This window comes from Pollicipes pollicipes, unplaced genomic scaffold (genome assembly GCF_011947565.3).
Source record: "Pollicipes pollicipes isolate AB1234 unplaced genomic scaffold, Ppol_2.1 Scaffold_5724;HRSCAF=6776_pilon_pilon_pilon, whole genome shotgun sequence".
In the NCBI taxonomy this organism is placed as follows: domain Eukaryota; kingdom Metazoa; phylum Arthropoda; class Thecostraca; order Pollicipedomorpha; family Pollicipedidae; genus Pollicipes; species Pollicipes pollicipes.
In genome coordinates this window covers 8,662,188-8,684,757 of record NW_023596746.1, presented here as the reverse complement: position 1 = coordinate 8,684,757, position 22,570 = coordinate 8,662,188, and the positions used below count along the sequence as shown (strand labels likewise).

The following is a 22,570-nucleotide window of genomic DNA, read 5'->3' as shown; positions in this document are numbered from 1 at the left end:
ACCATAAAAATGTACCGGGACAAGGTAGCAAGAATCCATGAAATTTGATCCTCGACGCCAACGGGACCATGGGTTGCAGGGGGATTGGGTGGGGAATGTAAAGCAAAATGAGAACATGGCAGCTAAATAAAAGCTCACTATATGGCACCTATATATGGCATGGAACATGGATGCCAATGAGATGCTGGGTTGAAGGGGATATAGGGTGGGGAGGTTAGGTTAGGTTAGGTTAGGTTAGGTTAGGTTAGGTTAGGTTAGGTCAGGTTAGGTTAGGTCAGGTCAGGTCAGGTCAGGCTAGCTTAGCTTAGCTTAGCTTAGGTTCTGGTCTATTCTCAGTTAGGTTAGGTTAGGTTAGGTTAGGTTAGGTTAGGTTAGGTTAGGTTAGGTTAGGTTAGGTTAGGTTAGGTTAGGTTAGGTTAGGTTAGGTTAGGTTAGGTTAGTTTAGGATATGTTCTGGACTATTCTGGGCTGCGTGTTTCATAAATGTACCTAAACTCGATAAGAAACGATTTTGGTTGCTTTGTTATTGTTACCTTGGTCCCGTACATGTTTTATGGTTCTTGATAAGCAGAAATATTGTGCTTTCGCAACAACGCAGAAACGGCGCTTGGAAGTCGAGGCAGTGCGGTGCGGGGCGTGCGGCGCTCGGGAGCTCGCTATCGTATTTATTAAAATTCGAGGGTAGGAGCATGATTCTATCTGTTTTGAACTTATTTACGATATGTTCCGCCTTAAACACGACGAATGGTTTACCTCGGTCCCGTACATTTTGTAGAGTTCTTGGTAAGCAGAAATATTGTATTTACGCAACGGCAACGCAGAAACGGCGCTGGGGAGTCCAGGCGGTGCGGTGCGCGCGGCACTCGGGAGCCCGCCATCGAAGTTATTGAAATTCGAAGGTAGGAGCATGATTCTACCTGTTTTGAGATTATTTACGATATGTGCCGCCTTGAACACGACGAATGGTGCGCAATGATTTTTTCTAACGTTAGGTAGGAAAGTACACCTACACCCAGAATATATCATAATTTATCGCGAAACACGTCACCTATACTCTTACCTTAGAACTTAACTAATTACGATACCGAACATCCGACCGCCGCACACACACGGCAGCCGCGACACCGGCGCCATTACTTCGCGCGGTCACAACATTACTGCGCCTGAAGCAGCATCAAGAACTATAAAAATGTACGGGGCTAAGATAATAAGAGTCCGTGGAATTTGAGCGACAATAACGAGGCTCTCCACATTGCATCTAAAGCATATTTTCCCCGAGCTGAACCATACCCCTGCCACATTCATTCCAGGCGTAATATTGGGCGTAAGCTTAGTAATACCCTCATTGGGGTATTTGAGCAGAATGTCGCTTAACAAATCCGTGTGATCAAAATGCTGGTTTGGCTCATATGACCGATGTCCATTTACTCTCTCAACATCTCGGGACATGCATGGCCAAATGGATAAGTGTTAAGGGTCAGAAGGGAATAAAGTTTTCAAAGTGGTGCAAGAAATGCTAACTTGACCGCATTAGTAGAGGAATTGTGAGGAATAAATTATCTACCAACCGCACTGAGAGTATAAATAGTGTCATTTCCGCGGCATCCGGTCGGCAGCCTTTCGGCATCTGTCACATCGTTGAGACGTTACGTGATTTGCGTATGCGCCAGAAGGCCTGAGTGGGCCGAGCTCATGACCGCCAAGAATCATACACAGTCAATAAATCCTACGAGCATCTGCTTAAGCGGCCGGTGACGAAATCAGCTTGCATCAACGCAAAATCAGGCGCGATCAGTTTTTCAACCAAGCACCGAGGCCGTTATGCACCAAAATTAGAGAGTCACTGACAATCCCACCTTCGGTAGGGAGAAAGCGACATTAGCGACCTCTCAAATCTAAGATCCCAGTTTACCATAATGAAAAACTATTCTTTATAGTTGCAAGCTTTCCTAAAACAAAGAAATGTAAATCTTGCATTGGAAAAATAGATCGGAGAACGTTACGCGAGCCTCACGACATCGTCCTGTTTCATAAGGAGCGATGGGAGTTTCCAAAAGTTGTTGGAGATGCGGTGGTAAAAGTAGCAACTGTTAAAAAGATGGCTAGGATGTGTTATCATATTACGAAGACATTTGTTGCGTCGCGTTTTCCCGATCTCATAGGTAAATGTGATTTTATACGAGATGACGCGGATGTGCTTCCAGTACTAACAGGCGTGCGTAAAGCATACATCCTGGAAACGCTGGGAGTCAGAGTTTGACTGTGTGTGTGTGTGTATCTTTTGGTGTTTTCTGTACCTGTACGTGCGTGTATGTTGCCAGCGTATGTGGTGCATACACGACTGATGTATACACGGCGCATCTTGACGCTGATTCAAGAGGAAGAGGAAGATGAAGATCTGAGCTCACCAAGTTCAGTACTGCTGGTAAAATCGCATGCGCTCTATCTTCTGGTAAAAGTTTCAAGTAGATCGGTTGGGCGGCTTCCGAGTTTGAACTTGGCTACAGTGTCCTAGAGTGGTTCATGCGGTGTTTGAAGGTGAACATGGTGACCTGAGGTCACCAGTCTCAGGACGGCCGGTGAAATTGCATGCGCTCTATCTTCTGGTTAAAGTTTCAAGCAGATGGGTTGGATGGTTTGCGAGTTTAGACTTGGCTGTAATCCACCACAGTGGTTTAGGCGGTTTTTGAAGATGAAGATGGTGACCTGAGGTCACCAGTTTCAGGACGGCTGATAAAATCGTATGCGCTCTATCTTTTAGTAAAGGTTTCAAGCAGACCGGTTGAGTAGCTTCCGAGTTTTGACTTGGCTGCAAATCCTCAAAGTGGTTTAGGTGGTTTTTGACGGTAAAGATGGTGACCTAGAGTCACCAGTTTCAGAACGGCAAATGGAACCGCACACTAGCTTTCCATTGGCGCTGGCTTGAAGAAATCTGGCCACTAGCTCCGTAGTTTGAATTATGCTGCATGGATGGCGGTGAAGAAGCGTTGTCCGGACAAGGCCGGTGTGCACGATTGTTGCTGAGAGCCTACATTGGCCGGGCCCCTGGAACGAGGTGGCTCTGTGCATCCAGGCACAGAGTGCCTAACAGGGGGAGCTTGTGATGGTAAGGGGGTTCTAGTCGATGAGAGGCACATTTTGCTGAAGAGGAACAGGATGGGACGCTGAAAGTCAGCGAGCCACTTGCATTGATCGAGTTCCTCTTGCCTGGCATAGCATGGAAATATGAGAAATGACAATGCAAGTCCATAATGAGACTTTAACAGAGGCCCTTCAGAGTTCCTGGACCGCACCTCGTTTGAGCCGGGAACCCGATGATCCTAGCTGGGGCTCGTACTGCGATCAATGTACGTGCTTGGGTGGCGTGTTTGATTGTCATAATTATCCTTAAAACCTTACTGACTCCATACTTTTTTGATCAGAGCTCACGCGAAACAGAAGTATGTGCTCCAGAGGTGACCTTGCTACGTAATTCCAATTATGCGGCAGATTTTATGGAAAATCTGTATGCGTTGCAATACTTGGCACGGTCCCTCTGTCTTTTGACCTCGCCCCTCCCTCCCCCCCCCCCCTGATACTGAACGGCCGCTGCCACCGGCTGCAGACCATCGAAGTCAAAAGTCAAATATCAAGCGCATATACACGCGGCCAAGATCGAGAATGCAGATGTCCACCACACACCGCCACCAATCCTGCGTGATGAGCTCTGATTGGGTCCCCCCCCCCCCCTGCCTCCAGTGTTTGATTATCCTGGATGTGCCCCTGTGAACGCGTACATAACGAGTTGAGCCCATTTACCGACACGAATGGGTTGGGATCACCAGGAGCTGACACGATTTAAGCTGCCGAGGCAGCACAAGCCGCTGCTTAAGCACAAGTTTTTGCTTTTAATTCATTTTGGTGATTGTTTACTCCCTTCCACCTGTAATCGCAGGATCAAGCGCTGATGTCTGATCGGTTCGCTATACCAGATTTTAACTGGCGTCATGGGTATGACTCGTTCTTCTGGTGATAAACTGGCCGTTTCATCTTGCTGAATCAGTTAGGATCTTTTTTGGGAACAGCGAGCCGCAGTTTTTACCAGGCTCGAATGACGTGATATTTCATATCACCAATCAATTATCGGATGATTAAAACTTTTGAAGCGCAAGGGCACAAGAGGATCGGCAATATTCACGAGCCGGCCGGCAATTGCATGTGATCCCGGACCGAGACGGACTGGTTCGGTCAGTGTGTTGCTGCGACAGACCCTTAACCTCAGAACTCTTCTTCTAGGGACTTGCTTTCTGTTCTGTGTATAGCTTGTCGCGGAGATACTAGTCTCAGATGCAAATGATAACAAAAATGTCGGAAAAGGCGTTACTGGTTTGGTCAACAGGAACCTTGAGCTCCACTGTGCATGTCGTGCGTAGCCGTGCCATCATGTGATTACGACGATTATGACTGTCCCAAATACGCCAAAAATTGGAGATGTATTGTTGAGAATTGAATATTGAAACTTAACCATGCCATTGAAGATCAGCCCAGGACAAGTGCAAGCAACATTTAAGTTGATACAGTTGTCTTGACGATGGTCGTTTTATAATAAGGAAGAGACAAGGTGAACGTAAGCATTCGTTCATCGCCGCGGCAGAACATGATTTGGTGTCAGTGGTGAAGACGGTAACGCGCCGACACCAAAAATTTAAAGGTCTTGTGTTCAAAGCGGGCTTATCTGGAATTGTTCTGTTTGTTCCGTAAGACACATGTTGAAGGGCTTGCTTTCAGTTGATGCATGCTATCTGTGTAATCAGTGTTATCTATCAGTGCTGCCGGTGCTTCCTATCAGTGTAATACAACATTCTGGACATACACCAATTGTGACATGACATTACGCTACATCTCATGACATGATAAGCACGTCCCTAAACTGGATACCCCTGACAACATGAGATTCTTTCACTATGATAAATGACAAGATAAGCGCCACCGTGATGACGACCGAAAGAGAGAGAGAGAGAGAGAGAGAGAGAGAGAGAGAGAGAGAGAGAGAGAGAGAGAGAAGAGAGAGAGAGAGAGAGAGAGAGAGGAGAGAGAGAGAGAGGAGAGAGAGAGAGGGAGAGGAGAGGGAGAGGAGAGGGAGATGGAGAGAGGGAGAGGGAGAGGAGAGGGAGAGGGAGAGGGAGAGGAGAGGGAGAGGGATGGAGGGAGAGGGCGAGGGAGAGGGAGAGGGAGAGGGAGGGAGAGGGAGAGGGAGAGAGAGGGAGAGGGAGAGGAGAGGGAGAGGGAGAGGGAGAGGGAGAGGGAGAGGGAGAGGGAGAGGGAGGAGGGGAGAGGGAGAGGGAGAGGGAGAGGGAGAGGGAGAGGGAGGGAGAGGGAGAGAGGAGAGGGAGAGGGAGAGGGAGAGGGAGAGGGAGAGGGAGAGGGAGAGGGAGAGAGAGGAGAGGAGAGAGAGAGAGAGAGAGAGAGAGAGAAGAGAGAGAGAGAGAGAGAGAGAGAGAGACGGGGGGGGGGGAGCACGGTCGATGTGCACACTACACTTTATTAGCTCGGTTATGAACATTGAAAATCTTTCTTCATGCATTACAACACGATGCATGTCAAGAAAGCTACTCGCATTTGGCACAATGTCGTCAGGATTTAGGGCTAGCAGACCATTGGTCCCGAAAACATGTTTCGGGCATGACCTAGCCGGCACTTGAGTCAACGTGTAATGTGAGGGAAGGTTCACCTCAAAGACACGTTCCTCTACGACAGCCGCCGCCCTGCTGACCGTGGTAGGCGGCAAACACTCGAGGCACGGCAGTTCTTGTGGCTGCCCTGTTGATTAGGGTCCGTGTTGATGTACAAGTACCACGCTGTTTGTACGTCTGCAATCGCCATATTTTGCTCGATATAAAGGACAGTAAATTTCTCAACCGACTTCAACCCACGCTATGTTGTTCGCCTGCGGACTGTCAGGCACGCGACTAGAGGCGCAGTGTCTGCTTCTGCTTTCGGGATGGACGATATGCCCCTCCCCTGCAAAATAGAGCATAATCAATTCAGTCCTTGTGTCGGTGGTTTTTCGCCATCTTAGATGTGATCGACGTGGCAGTGGCTATAAAGGAAGATGGAGCTAGGAACAGGGTCAGAGACATTCGTTTCCAAACATCATCCCTAACGTGGTGTATTTCTGGAGCGGCAGCCCTCGGGGCCAGGCTCGCAGGATGTGGTCGCTTCAGCTGATGGTGGTGTCAGCCGTATCCGCGCAGGGGCTTCTCTTCCAAAGTAGCTGTTCCCAGAGACAGCCGGCTTCCCGTGGGAAGGGTCTTGGAAGGGAGGGTCTGACTCCGCTGGGTCGACCTCAAGAGCTCCTGTCCCCAGAGCAGCTGCTACCAGATGCGCCCATCTTCAGCTTGACTTCCTCGGATCGGCCAGATGGATTTCGAGCTTTGGGATCGGCTGTTGAGGCGGTTCGGCTGGGAGGCCGTTCGGCGAGGGGCGTCATCAGGCGCGGCTGTTCTCGGTCACTTCGGAGATGAAGGCGGGCGAGAGGCGCCATCAGGCGCGGCTGTTTTCGGTCACTTCGGAGATGAAGGCGGACGAGAGGCGTCATCAGGCGCGGCTGTTCTCGGTCACTTCGGAGATGAAGGCGGGGTTGATGCGGAGCGCGGCGGCCGACAGCCGCATGCGGCGCTGCCTGTCCGCCGTGCTGTCACGGCGCATCCCAGGCGGCCACCGGCCGGCCACCCGCATGGCCTTGCTCCGTTTGCCCCCGAAGACCGTCACGTCATCCTTGTTGTTGACAGCGAACGCCCTGCCGACGGGCCTGTGTCACGAGAAAGGCCACGAGAAAGGCCTGAAAAAGGCCACGTCACGAGAAAGGCCTGAAGACACCTCGAAGTTCCCAAGGGCCCTGCGATCTGTTGGCTAAAACCAAATGTCTGAACAGTGCGTGCGGCGCCGTTCCGCGAGAATAACGAACCGCAACACACGACTCTCGGAGAAGGGCAGCATGAGGCAGAAATGCAGCGCTAGCGGCTCGTGACCAACGGGAAGGCAATCAGGTGCCGCTTCACACACCGCTCAGCTTCACAGCGAACCCGAATACTCACGAGAGTCTAGAGAAAGGCACTCCGAGCACCATGATGTGGTTTCCGTTGTACCAGAAGCGCCAGATACCATGGTGGTCACCACGGCTGTCCATGTCCCAGAGGTTGAGGCACTGTTGGCACAGAATGCTCGGTTTAAGTGCTTCCTTTATGTGCTTCAGTGCACACCCTACAGCTCACTGCGCACTTGATGTGCCGCAGCGTGCACGGCAAAGTGAACGGGTGGCTTCGTACGTCCCTGCTATCTTTCATATATATATATATATATATATATATATATATATATATATATATATATATATATATATATATATATTCATGTATATATATATATAACATAATGTAACTATATATATATATATATATATATATATATATATATATATATATATAGTTACATTATGTTATATATATATACATGAAATAGTTACATTATGTTATATATATATATACATGAATATATATATATATATATATATATATATGTTCATATATTTATATATACATACATATATACATAACTATATATATATATATTCATATATTTATATATGCATATATATATGTATATATATATATATATATACATATATATCAAGCTTCCTTATTTCGCATGGTTCACCCGTTCGATGGGGTCAAGGGAGGCCAAGTCGGGCTCCTGCCATAATCAACGAAACTCTATGTGTTTTCGAGAAGGCACCTTGATTCAAGTGGGAGCATGTGGTCACTGATGTTCATGAAGTAACGTCAGACCACCTGCAATCGCTGCTACGGCCTTGATCTTTGGTGACCACGAGGCTACAGTTTTCCTGTACGATAACATTTGTGCACCAGGGTCAACACCATGAATAACATTTTCAAGATCTGAGCTAACGTCACCAGAGCGTTAGAAATTCGGACGCTTATGCCTGTCATTTTGTGTCATAATGTAACTATCGCGCAGATTAGTTCGCCAGCAAGCTCGCAGCACGTGCTGTGGCGATAATGACGTCCAAAAATTTTGACGCGTTTGCCCAGTGCTCGTGCGTAACACACGGCTACAGATGATGTTCATTATGTTAGCTGTCGCTGCTCGTCACCATTAAGATCACCGTATGCTGAGGAACGAACCGAAAATTAATTGAAAAAACGCGGAGAACCGAATGTCTATATTCTGATTGACGATATCACGCCTTCAAGTGCGTACTTGTACCTTGGTGACCCTCGAGTATACAAAATTGAAACCTGCACGCTGGTCGGGAAAATTAGGTTCATTTTGTGCAAACGTCCGTACGATCTTCGGAGTCCCTTGCTTTAAGATGTACGTCGACTGCATCAATCCGTTAGCTAGATCAAGCTCACAATGTCGTTGAACAAAATTATGTGCCTGCCGTGCCGCTGCTTTTTAACAGGTTTCGGAATCTCAACGGCAGACGTATCGTGCTATACCGCAGTTCAAATATAAACTCATACCTACTTCATTCGTCTGTGTGTACTCCATGCGTATGCACGGCTTTACACGCACCGGTTGTTAGCCCTGCCTCAGTGGACACATTTTCTTGTCGCAAATTATTCCCAAATTTCGTGCGAAGAAAAACGTGGCAAAAAGTCGAATGGATGAAAACTGAAAACATGCCAAGCTTGGAGTCTTTCACGCCTTAGTTGTTCACCATGATATTCAGACCCGTTTTCATTCTGCACGAAATCTGCCTTTCTGACGACGCCATGTCTCGGACACTAAAAGGATTAATGACACGAGACTGTACTCACCGTGGCAACTTTCAACCAGGGCTCCGTGTCCTCTGGGCCATACATCCTCAGGAATATCAGGTACGTCTGGTTCTGGAAGAAATCACGACACACGCGTGACACCCGCAGGGGCGGGAACGGCGCCAGTGCATACTGTGCCTACTTTACACCTTAAGCTAGTCTGGACACGTCCGGTCCAGACCACCGGCGTCGTGCGTGAAAAGGTGTTCACGCATTACGCATTGTAATGCGTGAACAATATAAAACTAACGTGCACCAAATCGATCACAGCGTGATCACCTTTTCGTCGACGTGATCCATATCATGTGATGACATGAATGTCACGGTGATCGACAGGGGCGCTTGTTACCTTTTCTGATAATGTTTGAAGTACATCGGTGCCGGTTTTGCACTCGCTTTGATGGGGGGGGGGGGGGGGCTGTAGGGTGATGCGACCACCTTAAGATTTGCTGAAAATGTCTCTCTGGCTTGTGCAATGACGTTAACATTTTCTGTAGCCTGTGGTGCGTCGTGTTTTGCGCCACACCAATGTCGCGGACCACACGTGGTGAGCCGACATGGTTACATAACGGATCGTATATCATAAATAGAGGGTCTAAACGCAAAAAAAACTACACGGCAATGTACGCGAAATCGGGCAAAGAATGTGCCTGTTCAGGTTTTGTTTCGCACATATGAGCGTGACCTAAGCATATGAGTGTGCAACGCCGAAAAATTTCATTTTCGCGGAAATTGGCATTGACCTGATATATATTTCGGGATCTTGTTGAGCAAGCCCCGCTGATGTTTTCTGTTAACCGACATCTTTTTAGTTCGGAAAAGGCAGGGGTCGCATCGACCGTTACTAGTCTGCGTAATGAAAACCGGCGAATCCAGGAGAGCGTTAAGCGTGTTGTCAAGAATGCGGACTGTTCCGCATGCATGTCTTGCCTTCGTATCGGAAGGGATGATGCGCTTGCAGGAGGTTGAGTTGGTGTGAGCGTCGCCATCCAGTTTGGTGCCGGTGGTTACCAGCTCGTGCAGTAGCTTCTCGTATTCATGGAAGACCATCCTTTAGGAAAGAGCGAATGCCAGCATTCATGTAATCACAGTTGAGCTACATCACCGTGTGTACCTAGCTCAAAAGCTAAATGCTGTATGAAACGAGAATAGTGATGTCGGGATGCATTTTTTGATCGAATAAACGCTTGTAATAAAAAAACATGCGATGATGTGTAATTTGAGATAGACACTCTAGAGCACATATTCCCACTATGAACCATATGCCGATCCAACCTGAGAAAGAAACGTGCTACAGCATTGAGAGTTGGAGATTCCTATGGCTTATATGGAATGAAAACTCATTGATGCTGGTGAATGAACTCGACTGTACTTTACCAGTACTCTTGAGCGGTCGGGTTAAAAGGCGCCTTTATGAGAACACAATAGCTGATTGGTGAAGGCACCTTCTGCGCTCATAATGAGTGATTTGGGTGACTGCAGCAGCCCGATTCCCAGCTGACGACAGCCAGCTCATTTTCAAAGTCGACAGAGTTTTAGCAGCGCGTGCAGCCACCTGGTGAACATCGTCTTGTTTGGCTGGGCCTTTACCACACCTGTCAACGTCTTTGAGCTTCACGTCCGGAATCGTGTTCAGAGCGTGGTCGTAGAAAAACGCGAACTGCATGCCGGAATTGACGTGGTTTCCCACGAAGCCGAAGTGGTAGGTCCTCGACACGTCAGGAATGATGCAGTCGCGCCCTCTCCGGATACTGCCCAGCCTCAGCAAGACGTCCCAGTCGAACGTCTGCAACACGCAGGTGACACGGCTCTGGTGGTTCTCTGCGGTGCTGTAGCAGCGTTCGGAAGAGGTGCACCGGACCATCATAGAGTGGAGGCATCCGCCAGGCGAGAATATGCTCTTAAAAAATGAGGAGTAGAATGCTAACGCGCACGTCTTTATTTGAAGTCCATGAGAGAGAGGGAGGGAGAGAAAGAGAAAGAGAGAAAAAAGAATGAGAGAGAGAGAGAGAGAGCGATATATATATATATATATATATATATATATATATATATATATATTGCGTGACATATATACAAATATATACAAATATTACATATTGTGTGACTGATTGGCATTTATTGCAAACAAATCACATTCTGTGTCCATTCCATTCGCACGGATATAAGTACACTCCTGTGCTACATGACGAATGCCGATAATCTTGTACAGCACATAACGTAAGCAGCATGATAGAAGCGCGCGCATCTCACCTCCCAGTCTTCAGGCCATATCGGAATGACTTCATTGAAGAAAAAGCTTCGCTTCAGCATCCATCCTAGTCCGGGTAGAGTACCAATCCTGAAGCAGCAGAGCGCAATGCTGTTTAAAGTCATGCGACGCGCGCTGGTGCCGTGTCGGTAGGCAAAATAAAACATCCAGCGCTATCAAAGATGACGCACGGTCCACGACAGGCAGTGCGTAAAGCTCTCGAGATTCACGTGGCTTGGACCATGCATCAACTCAGCATCCTCGCCGCCTCAACAGTGTGGAACAGAATCCAGAGCCGTGTTGGTTTACGTTCTCGTCGACCTCTTGACACTCCGGCTGAGGTCACAGAGGTGGCAGCACAATCTTGTCTCTCACCGGTATAGCATGGCTGGATCTCCCACCGTGTGCTGGTACCCATGATCATTCCAGGCGGATATGCAGTACAAGCTGACGTCCTTGTCAAGTAGATGGTGCGTTTGTTGGAAGTAGCTGGAAGTATGGGACATGGCGTCACCCAGCGCGCCACATTGCCGGGCCACGAAAGCCCAAAGGCGGCATACGGACGAATGGCTCGACGACGAAACCGCCGTCACTCTTGCGTGCTATCGCAATACCACACAGTAAAGTGGTAATACGTGTTGGTAACGCACAATGATAGCCGTCATTGGCGGAGCGAATGCTCGCTTTGCGTGCATAGCAACACCAAAATCCATGTGCCGGTCACGGACCTGAGAAAATCTGGTGCCACCTCCAGATCTTCTTCCAAGAGGACAAGTTTTTCAGCATCCGGGAACATGTTGAATGCTTGCTCTATTGTATATCTGGAAAGAGGGATCACGTTTCTGCTGCAGGATGTTGCGGGCTTGTCGCAATGCCAACACTCCATGTCAAAGGAACCAGGTGGTCGCTCCCTCCCAAGCACTTTCTTCCAAGTTTTCCTGGTACATACAATATCGCAATCGCTTTACGCCCATCGTATATGCATTGCTTAAGAAACGAAACAAATCAACTACCAGACACTGGTCACCCAGCGATTCGCCTTCTCATGCGTAACGCTTCATAGCAAACCTGTCATGCATATTGTCATTAGCCTACGGAAGATGTGCATTTATTTTCGTACAAAGCGCCCGTCTCCACCGGTGCCCAGGCCCGACCATAGAAGCCACTATACGAGGTCGGGCCCAGAGCACCCGTCCCCGCCGGTGCTTAGACCCGACCCCAGAGGTCACTACACCAGATCGGGCGCGGAACACGCGGGCCCAACGATGCCCAGCCCGGCTCCAGAGGTCACTACACGAGCTCGGGCGCGGAACGCCCGTCTCCGCCGGCGTCCAGACCCGACCCTAGAGGTCATTACACGAGATCGGCCCGGAGCACTCGGCCCACTGACGCCCATACCCGACTCCAGAGGTCTCCGCACAAGACTGAGCCGTGGCAGGATCGCCCCGCGCACGTGGTGGTCGTGCTTCCCGCGGCACACGCCGCACCTGTAGTTGAAGCCGATGCGCGTGCCGACGGCGCGGGAAGCGAGGCCGATCGGCTCGACCACGTGCCGGTGCAGCCGGATCCCGAGCAGCATCAACAGTTGCCGCACCTCCAGGAAGTCGCCGTCCAGAAACACCACCAGCCGGGAGAGGTCCAGACCGCGCACCGGCAGCAGCGACGACAGGCACCTGCGGCGACAGGGAGCGGCGCTGGTGTGGCACAAGACCGCCGCAGCGGCTGCTGAATGGAGCGTCGCGGCGTTGGAGACAGCAGTTGTTGCAGTGATGGTGGCTTAGAGCGCCGTGTGGGACACGGTAGCGCCGGGTGCCGGCATCGCTGCACAAGCCTGTAAGCCTCGTCCATCAAGAGACGGCAGGGTTGGAGACAGCAGTGAGGGTATAGCTGTGCAGCTTAGCGGGGTCAGTGCCTTGCCGTCGTCTACCCATCGCGCGGCCTAGAGGGGAAGATGTGGCAAACGCTGGTAAAAATTATGTCACCGTTCTGCATTTTGCAGACTAGGTGTGTTCCAAACTTGGCATTCGTGTCTGGCTGCAAGAAGTGCACGATCCAGGCAGAAATAGTACGCACCTGAACAAATATTGAGGTCGGTTGCTTGCCATTATGACGACGGGGAATTTGAAGAACGTGCCGTCTTCGAACTGTAAACGTACGTCAGAGCTAGGTAAGCTATAAGTCAACACTATTTAGAGCGGTGGCAGTCAAATATTTTAAAAGTCAAGCCGATTAATGCAGGTTCTTGAACTACAGGAGCTGCAGCAACCCGCAATGAGTTTTGAGAGAATATGGGCAATGCTAACAGCTGAGTGGCAAGTCATCACATATTTAACATGCGCGGGCATTTTCAGAACATCCTCTGTTTTTTCATCCATCGGGCAGTGGTTAAGTGAGGGACTGTTGCACAAAACAAACGGCTTCGCAGTTGCAACCTATGCAAAAGTGTGCCGAGGTGAACGCACTAGTGGCACAGGCAGGGAGGACAATGGGAGTATGTGCCCCTGTGCCTTTCCCTTAGATCCTGAGAGGCCCAAAGGTCCCCTCAGAACCGACGATTAAGGGCCCATTTGGGGCCCAAAGAGCCGGAAGGGCTTGCTGGAGGTCGTGTTAGGGTTCCTGGCCCTATGGGCAGAGACCTCAAACGCCAGCCAGAGTACCCTTCGCGCCGATTGAGGGCACCCTGAGCCGACTAGGCCCTCAGGTGCCGGTCAGACACCACCAGTACCGCACAGAGGGCTCCGTGTCGGTCTGGACCGACTAGGCCCTCAGGTGCCGGTCAGACACCACCAGTACCGCACAGAGGGCTCCGTGTCGGTCTGAACCGACTAGGCCCTCAGGTGCCGGTCAGACATCACCAGTACCGCACAGAGGGCTCCGTGTCGGTCTGGACCGACTAGGCCCTCAGGTGCCGGTCAGACACCACCAGTACCGCACAGAGGGCTCCTGATGTCGGGTACTGGACCGACTAGGCCATCAGGTGCCCCGGTCGACATCACCAGTACCGCACAGAGAGGTTCCGTGTCGGTCTGGGCCCGACTAGGCCCTCAGGTGCCGGTCAGGACACACCAGTACCGCACAGAGGGCTCCGTTGTCGGTCTGAACCGGACTAGGGCCCTCAGGATGCCGAGTCAGACATCACCCGTTACCGCACAGGAGGTGCTCCGTGTCGGTCTGAACGACTAGGCCCTCATTGCCGGTCAGACATCCACCAGTACCGCAAAGAGGGCTCCGGCTTATGTCAGACCAACACTCATTAACCGCCAGAGGGCTCCGTGTCGGTCTGGGCCGACTAGGCCCTCAGGTGTCGGTCAGACACCACCAGTACCGCACAGAGGGCTCCGTGTCGGTCTGGGCCCGAGGGCCTATTTTCCAAGCAGGGACAAGGCTGGAGCCCGTGATTTACAGCGGTCGAGGCCCCTGAGTGAATGAGGGGCACTTTGAGGCGACCAGAGGCCTGGAGTGTCTAACAGGGAGTTCTGTGTTGGCAAGGGGCCTCGAGTCAGCCGAGAGCAGTGTTCGAGGGGGCCTGTAGGTCCGATGGACCCTTCGGGACCGACGATGAAGGGTCCATTTGGGGGTCTATTAGAAGGCTGAAGGGCCCGAAGTGCCCGAAGGGCTGCAGATCACGTTAAGGATCCCTGCCCGTGGGCCGTTACCTGAGATGCTAGTCAGAATGCCTGTTGCACCGAATGAGACCCCCGTGAGACAACGCGGACACTATTTCAGCCAGACACCGCCAGCATCGGACAGGCGGCCTCGCTTCGGACTGAGCTGTGGGGACCCATTTTGCGGGTTGGAATAAAGCCGAGGCCGGCGATGTACATTGGTCGGAGTCCCTGTAACAGTGGGGGCCTACTGTCGGCCAAGAGCCCACGGTGACCGACAGGGAGTCCCGCTCGTCGGCACATGATCCGAAGTCAACCGGAGGCCGTTTTCAGCCGGGCACGAAAGGAGCCTAGGAATGGGTACGATGGGTTCTCGGGACCAGGGACTTAGGACCCAACTGGAACGCTGAGGGGCCCGAGGAGCCGGCTGCAGGTCATGTTAAAAGCTCCCGCCCGTGTTGCCGTGACATCAAGTGTCAGTCCGATGGTCTTTCATACCAATAAAAGACACCTGGGACAATGCGGTTTACCAGAGACCACCAACACCGAGCAGTAGGCTCTCGGTTGGGTGAGCCCAGGGGCCCATTTTACAGGCAGGGACGAGGCCAGGTCACGCGGTTTACATTGGTCGAGGCCCCTGTCACAATGAGGGCCACCTGTGTCAGTCAGCGGCCCACAGTGCCCTTCAGGGGGTAGTGCGTCGGCAAAGGGTCCCGTGTCGGCTAGAGGACGTTTGCTGAGCACGGACAGGTGCTGGACCCAGACTGTCAGAGGTCCTCTGGCGTTGGTCGGGTTCCTCTGAAATGAAAGGTGATACGAAAGCTTTGGTGCTCCCTGGCTATTGTTCTAGTTAAAAAAGTTAAAAACAAAAATAAAACGGCGAAAATCGTGCCTCCTCAAAATTAAGCAGGCGAAGAAGTGTACTTAGGGGCCTTTCACCACCAGGGACCCGTCGTCAGCCCTGTGCCCCCCCCCCCCCCCCCCCCCCCCCCCCCCCCCTCCCCTCTTATCGAGGCTCTGGCTGCGACCCTGGCTGGCTGGCTGTGCCAGATGAGGGTTGCCTCGGCCGACTGAGTGGACGCATTCATCGGTCTGATCTGATGCGGATATCCGTCACATCTAATCAAGCACATATCGTACGTGATGGAGCGTACCGGTTTGGGGGCATACTTGGTGGGCACCAGGTTATCGCAGTCACAAAGCCCGCGGTATCCGTCATGCTTCTGGCAGAATGCTGCCCTCTCGCTGTGTTCAGGCGTTTGGAGTTGGTCGCACACAGCCTCTGAAACAGAAAATACAGAGGGTAATGCACCCAAGTATGATGTGCTTTAAGAGAGTGTGTATCGAATGTATGATGATGCTATATAATGTACCAGAGAGACAGAAGGACCATAAAATTATGACATGCATGATGACGGCGTAAGAGAATTCCCAGGAGATAGCTTTTCAAGAGTGCTGAATGCATGGCGAATGCATGAATGAGTGCAACTGTGGCAAGGATAAAATGTAGGAGCAGAAAAGTTGTGTGCAAGTTACATAAGTACCATGTCCACATAAAGTTTCCTGTTCGCTTATCAACATACCGGAGTCAAAATCTCACAATTCGAAATCAGAACCCCCATTAAAGAGCTCTGAGCTGTGCTATAGTTATAGATGCTCATGGGTGCTACAGCACAACAAACGCTATTTCAAAATTGAGTTTCCTTTCAGTTTGCACCAACCTCTAAAGGTCTTCTTCGGTACCGACACAGTCAGTCGGAGCGTGTAGCCGGGGTGGGTCCAGTCCAGCGCGTCCAGGTTGACGTTGTAGCCCTCTGCCAACACGTCTCCGTCTTTGACAGCGACCATGGCGAACATGGAGCGCATCTGCAGGTCCGGCATGTAGCTGGAGTTCAAGGCTCGAAACACATCCTCCGCCTTGGAATCCATGGAGAGAGCTGCTTCGCCCTGCGAAAATACGGCGGCAGATATTGCTGGAGTCCCAGGCTGTAACACGGACTACGCCTTGTACCTTTAAGAGAGCTGCCTCGCTCTGCGAAGTGAAGACGGCAGATACTGACTGGAGGCTGGAAGAAATGCTGTGAACCGTTTGAGGGAATAATTCCACGAGACCTGTGACGTCATTAGTTTTATGAAGTGTACCACCATACTATTGTCTACACTGGCATCACCGGGGTATTGATCTCCGCTTAGGCCCGAAATCAGTGCGAGAGGACAAACAGTCCCTGGCTGCGCTGGATTGATCCTTGGCAGCCTCGCCGCTTTTGCCACCATCGGCAACGAAGTAGAAGTTAGTGCGACACCCCCGTGAATTGGACAGTCGAGTCGTTAGATTAAAAGTGTAAAAAGTGGACGTGGCACCGAATCTGGTCTGCAAACGTTATGCAGGTCCTTTGTACCATCCGTTACAGCTGCCTAGTCAGGCTGCGTTAAACGTGGTTAAACTGCGCGCTTGCTGTCGCAGTCGGCAGTCGACAGAAAGAAATCCAAGGTGTGTCAAATGTCGGCAGAAATCCAAACTTATCGGCTAGATAACGAAATACCCCGAACGGGACCTGCCAAAACTTCGTTTTGATGAGCTGACCTTTTGAGGAGACACTTCAGGAGACACTGGAGTGACATCGCACCCCCGGTTCGTTAATGCAAACGCGTGGCGATTACTATCGCCGGGCGTGCTCACCATTGTGCAGAAGGCGACGATCCGTCCCTTCTGCACGTTGTTGAGGAGTTCCTCCATGCCGTAGAAGGCGCCGTTCGGGTCATGACCCGTCGCGTGTACATCTGCCGTCCTCTCTCCCGAGGTCGGATGCACGACCACCGCGTACGTGCCTTCCATCGACATGTGGGTGCTGAAGTATGACGGGGGTGGCTTGGCATCCAGCTTGTCGCGGTACAGGACCTGCGGCACGGGCGACGAGTCTGCTGATGACGTTCGGGTGATGGCAGGAGCCGCTGGTCCTTTGGACTGCAGGTGCACACGGTGGTGGCTCGTCCTTGGAAGGGCCCCACATATTTCTAGTTGATGGCACGTGCGTTTGTAATAACGCTACAAGGTTGCGTACCACGCCCTGACGTGTCCACCGAACGCGGTCTCAAATGTTAACGATTTATGTCGACCGCAAATGACCGCAGGCAGGAGTTTTTAGACTTTACCGGTGTAGATGACGAAAACGTCTAGTTTATCAAGTAATCAATTTCCAATCTGGTGTAACTATCAAACACGTCGAAATTCCGCGACAAATTAAGCTAAGAAGATATCTGGATAGTAGACAGCTATCGCAGTAATGCCAAGATGTGACGGATCGAGGACACCTTCGATAACGTGCACGAATGCAAGCATATCCTGCACATTGTTGCGTCATGACAAGTGGACAAAGACACTAAGTAAACCAGAGCGCATTAAGCACATACTCTCACTGGAAAATGCAGACGAGACCCCCCCATCTAGTCAGGTAGATGCAGCAAACCTTGACCAGTGAACGATCCACTCACGGTCTTCCCGTTCACTTTCACCACGCAAGACCGGGGACGAGAGAGTACTTCGATGAAAAGTTCTTCTTTGACTGCGGCGCCGAGCGAGTCATCCGAAAAGAGATCTTTTTCTTCCACGAGACTACCAGCGACGTCTGTAACGGTGTATGATATTTGCAGCACACTGGTGTTTATGGTACAAGTACGAATGGCGGCGATAAACGAATTCAGAACAGGACATGCCGCGCAGATTGAAAGCAGACATTCAACATAAATCAACATCAGCACAATGCGCGTCAGCCTTCTCCTCTCCTCCTCCTTCTTCTTCTCCTCCTCCTCCTCCTCCTCCTCCTCCACCTCCTCCTCCTCCTGTTCACCATCCCACTATCATCATCATCACCACCGTCGTCGTTGTAGTCATTATCATCATCATCGTTAACATCATCGTTACTACCGTTATCATCGCCATCATTGTCATCATCATCAGCAGCAGCAGCGGCAGCAGCAGCGGCATCGCTATCATTATTACAATCATCATACTTAATCCATGCATACAGAACACTTGAAGTGTATGAACGTACTTTGAAGCCTGGGGTTTAACCGAAAGATTGTATACTGGTCACAACAGGTGCAATGTAAATTTGGTTGAGGGCGAAGGCCAGATTTGTGCAAAATATGTGGCTAATGCGCTGTCTAATGTTATTCGTATTTCGGTAACTTTATGTGATTGCCGTAGTTTTCTATCGCATAGAGGGATCGAGACAGACATCGGGGTTGAGAAGACACGGACAAGGGCCCAGCGAAGAGGTATATCAGCTACAAAAGTCTGCTGAGGGCCGCAGTTTAAAGTTTTCTGAACGACTGACGCTTTGAGATAAAACGCATCTTTGGTTTCACTCGGTAGAGGTGGTCCATGTTGAGAGAATTCAGGATACGTGTTGTTGTTTTTTTTTTTTACATATTGTGCTACTCTTCCGGCTCACAATCAAAACATCCCGTGTTTAGCGCGAAAGTCGGGGATCCAGCCCCCCCCCCCCCTGCGCCACTTCCCATGCCCAAGTGCATTAATCTACACCTTTAGTAGTGCAAATGCCCTTCTATTTTTGCCACATCCCTAGAGCTGAGTCATTATAATGAAGTCTAGGTTTTGTTGAGGCTGGAGTATTGCATACCTCACCTATGGCTTTAATCTTTCTACCCTGATAGGTCATCGACATATTATCTCGTTCTCGAGGGCCTGCACTGAAACAATGTGGATGATCAGTCAATAATGCCCAGTGCATTCGTGACTTATTTAGCGCAGCCAAGGTCCATGCATAACATCCATAGCATTCAATATGCGCTGCAGGGTGTACTGACCTTGTTCAAGGGCGTCTGGCCCACTGGCCAAACTCAGGCCAAATGACATCCCGCAATACAGCACTATCAGGATCAGGCTCAGCTCTGAAAGAAAGTGCATGGAGGTTAGTGCCACCTTGCGCTTATAATAGCATTCTTAGCGCACACATCGCGGGGGGGAAGGGGTTCCGCGAGCTTTCACCGACGACAAACGTCGGCGCAAGCCACGTGGCATTCTATTTGCTTTCTTTTATGTCATAGACCCTAGCTTGATGGGAACTGTTCTGACACACCACGTTCTTTGTTCAGCATTATGCAACACAATGTTCAACAGAGCCGGACAGCCATTAACATACCTGGCTGCGTAGCCAGGACAGACTATCCCTTCGAAAATCTGGCACAGCTAAGTTGATTTCCAAGGAACACGTATCTACAGCACAGTTGCAACACTAGGTTTAATTTTTAGCAGACCTTTGGACAAGATTTTCGGATTTTGGAAATGTGTCTAGGTACAGGCAGTTTACGTGGGAGATATTTCCTGTCGCATTTCCGGTTCGTCTAAATCTTCAGAGACTCGTCCGCGTCATGTGGCCGATGGTGGGTCAGGCCTCAGCAATGTAAACATCGCACTATGCTGCACACTGCGTAGTGTGCTCGCCATTGAGTAGATGCATCTATCATTAGGTACTTCGATGTAGCATGATATATCACAACTTACGGATCATATTCCCCATTTGCCTTGTTGCCACAAACCAAACAGCTACTTGTTCAGCGTCTGGTCACAATTCCTGTCAGTTCGTGCCGCCGCTGTTAGCTTCTCTCAGTCCTTTTGACGGTGAGAGACCAATGCTCTCAGTTATCAGATACAAATGATAAGTAGCCACCGTCGTATCCTGTCATCCGACGTCGTATGGAAACGTGCACTGTTTCAACTCGGCTCAGCTATCACTTCACCCGACTGCACTCGTGGCTCAGCTGTCACTTCACCCGACTGCACTTTTGCTCGTAGACGCTGTTTATCAATCGCAGAGGAGCACCGCGCAGTCGCAATGTTCCGCCTACACCCAACTACTGTCTTGCACTGCTTCACAGTTTTAATGTCATACGCTGCACAAAAGCAATTTTGCAATAGTAATGCTCACACTCACAAAATACGGCAGCATTGTGCCACTCGGTTTTCACTATTCCAGTACTCCGATATTTGTTGTCTACACTGTTGCGCTATTGCACCATTGCACAGTTGAGTGTTGCACCATTGCACGCATGCACTGTTGCACAGACACCTTGCAGCGGACGTCCGACCGCTGCTCGGCCTGCCGACTGTGACTGCAGAGGCAGCGGGCTGCTCTCCGCGGAGGTCAGTGGCTCCTCCGGCCTGCCGCCGGCGCTGTGGACGGGGTGAGCCCGGGCGGAGCCGGTGGAGAGGCCGGCCACCATGCAGAGGTGCAGAGACGTCTGGCGGTCAGAGCATGAGACGGCCGACACAGCATGACCCGGTCAAGTGACGTCACGGGACACGGCATGATCCCGCTAAGTGACGTCACAGGGCGTGGCGTGATCCAGCCAAGTGACTTCACGGGACACGGCATGATCCCGCTAAGTGACGTCACGGGACATGGCATGATCCCGCCAAGCGACGTCACAGGACACGGCATGACCCAGCCAAGTGACGTCACGGAACACGGTGTGTGCGCGGAGATGCACAGGTCGACAGACCTGGGGCTGGGCAGTGACGGGTTTGGCTCCTGAAACCGAAATGTGCAGAGTTCGAGCAATTCAGCAGTGAAGGCCAAGTACTAATCATCTTTGTGTCACCCAGCCGGCAGGCACCTTATCAAGCGCTTCCGAGCGTTTGGTGACAGATAAGGCGAAATGTGAGGGATTTATCTTAGGGTTCTGGTCACTTTGTGGGTCTGCCTCATTAGCGTCATAAACCGTCAGCCCGCCTGCCGGGGTTGCAGGTTGGAAGTATTGCGTGAAGGGGTGATATCCATGTACTGAATAAAAGCTCCGACGCTTTAGGATTCAGCGATATTGTGCACCGTCGTATGGCCACCGATGTCATCCGCAAGAACACTGGAACGGCACCACGCGCGGTAAATTGCATCCAGCACATGGGTGTAACAAATGCGAAACGCTCTTCACCTTGAAATTGACGATTTCGGTGAGCGTGGTATGTACTAATGCTCTGCATAGATAGATTATGCACTTAAAGCAGTGCAATTTATTGTTCAATTGGGCGTATGGGTTTCAGCCACCACCCCAACCCCCAACTTGGACTCCCCCCTCCCAACTGTTGAATGAAAGGGGGCGAAATATCGGGAGAAATCTGTTGCCATGTGTCGGGGTAGTTTGGGTCATTTTTACTGTTCAGCCCCCCCCCCCCCCTTAACCCCCATTCCTCTAACTCTTTTGTGAATCTACGCTCCTGACTTAAAGGCTCTTCCTCTGTTTTATTGTTGGTCCTTGCAAACAAGATGACTTAGACTTTATGCTTTGCTTTAAATCCCTATAACTGTGAGCCATTTTGCAGTTCGAAGAGCCGGTTCAGCAATGCGAAGACGACTGGGTAAAATTATGCACACTACACCGTATTTTTCAACGGCTGTTTGGAACAAAAGAAAACAAACAAAAAACAGTGAAGTGACCACACTTGCGATTGCTGGTTGCTAGTCTCTGGGGATGTAGATATACATGTTGAAAGACCAGGACTAAGGCGGCATTTACTTGGCAGTACACTTATAGCGAATCTTAACGTTACATGCGGGATGAGCGGACGTCGAAATGTGGGCACGAAGTCAGTAATGTCTCACCTACAGATCGACACCGAGCCCAATAAACCCCGCTCATCTCCGGCCTGGACCAGTTGTGTGAAGTTCATGGTCAGAGTCCATGAGCCACGTCCTCTGACCGGTGGCGCCCCTCTCTTCCAGACGGCGTCCTCCCTCTCTCTCTCCCGGCCGGCCGGGTGCAGGTCCCTCCGTCCGCCCGTCTCTCCGAGCGCCCGGCGTGCGGCCCGGTGCCGGCGGCGGCGGAGGCTGCGCGGTCGCGCGGTCACTGACCCCGGCCTCGGCCGACGCGGC

At 50.9% G+C, this 22,570-nt stretch overlaps 3 protein-coding genes across 3 annotated transcripts; all 3 read right to left on the bottom strand.

The window, feature by feature from the left end:
- Nucleotides 1-6,139: 6,139 nt before the first annotated feature.
- Nucleotides 6,140-8,890, bottom strand: LOC119103859 (uncharacterized). Its single transcript, XM_037227531.1, has 3 exons — nucleotides 8,823-8,890; nucleotides 7,077-7,186; nucleotides 6,140-6,778 (listed from the first exon to the last, which is right to left on the bottom strand). Exons 1-3 carry the CDS (start codon nucleotides 8,865-8,867, stop codon nucleotides 6,577-6,579), a joined length of 357 nt encoding a protein of 118 aa, XP_037083426.1. The 5' UTR covers nucleotides 8,868-8,890; the 3' UTR covers nucleotides 6,140-6,576.
- A 196-nt stretch (nucleotides 8,891-9,086) lies between these two features.
- LOC119102454 (protein O-linked-mannose beta-1,2-N-acetylglucosaminyltransferase 1-like) lies at nucleotides 9,087-13,065 on the bottom strand. The gene is made up of 8 exons (XM_037225824.1): nucleotides 13,001-13,065; nucleotides 12,561-12,746; nucleotides 11,802-11,894; nucleotides 11,449-11,562; nucleotides 11,076-11,163; nucleotides 10,418-10,608; nucleotides 9,753-9,873; nucleotides 9,087-9,101 (listed from the first exon to the last, which is right to left on the bottom strand). Exons 1-8 carry the CDS (start codon nucleotides 13,063-13,065, stop codon nucleotides 9,087-9,089), a joined length of 873 nt encoding a protein of 290 aa, XP_037081719.1.
- Nucleotides 13,066-16,361: 3,296 nt separating this feature from the next.
- On the bottom strand, nucleotides 16,362-20,384 carry LOC119102452 (uncharacterized). Its single transcript, XM_037225823.1, has 5 exons — nucleotides 20,206-20,384; nucleotides 19,509-19,592; nucleotides 18,171-18,304; nucleotides 17,359-17,577; nucleotides 16,362-16,625 (listed from the first exon to the last, which is right to left on the bottom strand). The coding sequence occupies exons 1-5, from the start codon at nucleotides 20,219-20,221 to the stop codon at nucleotides 16,362-16,364; spliced, it is 717 nt and encodes a 238-aa protein (XP_037081718.1). The 5' UTR covers nucleotides 20,222-20,384.
- Between the last annotated feature and the right edge of the window lie 2,186 nt (nucleotides 20,385-22,570).

Excerpts from the sequence above, each read along its gene's own strand:
- LOC119103859 (XM_037227531.1), bottom strand. The coding sequence starts at position 8,867 with ATGTATGGCCCAGAGGACACGGAGCCCTGGTTGAAAGTTGCCACG. Across the intron at positions 7,187-8,822 it reads CCTGGTTGAAAGTTGCCACG|TGCCTCAACCTCTGGGACAT; the intron begins GTGAGTACAGTC and ends CTGTGCCAACAG. Across the intron at positions 6,779-7,076 it reads GTGCCTTTCTCTAGACTCTC|GGCGTTCGCTGTCAACAACA; the intron begins GTGAGTATTCGG and ends GCCCGTCGGCAG.
- LOC119102452 (XM_037225823.1), bottom strand. Across the intron at positions 18,305-19,508 it reads GCCAGACGCCCTTGAACAAG|ACGTCGCTGGTAGTCTCGTG; the intron begins GTCAGTACACCC and ends ACACCGTTACAG. Across the intron at positions 17,578-18,170 it reads TGAAAGTGAACGGGAAGACC|GTCCTGTACCGCGACAAGCT; the intron begins GTGAGTGGATCG and ends CCCGTGCCGCAG.
- LOC119102454 (XM_037225824.1), bottom strand. The coding sequence starts at position 13,065 with ATGCAGAACGGTGACATAATTTTTACCAGCGTTTGCCACATCTTCCCC. Across the intron at positions 12,747-13,000 it reads CCCTCTAGGCCGCGCGATGG|GTGCCTGTCGTCGCTGCTGC; the intron begins GTAGACGACGGC and ends CTGTCGCCGCAG. Across the intron at positions 11,563-11,801 it reads GTGGCACCAGATTTTCTCAG|CTACTTCCAACAAACGCACC; the intron begins GTCCGTGACCGG and ends CCATACTTCCAG.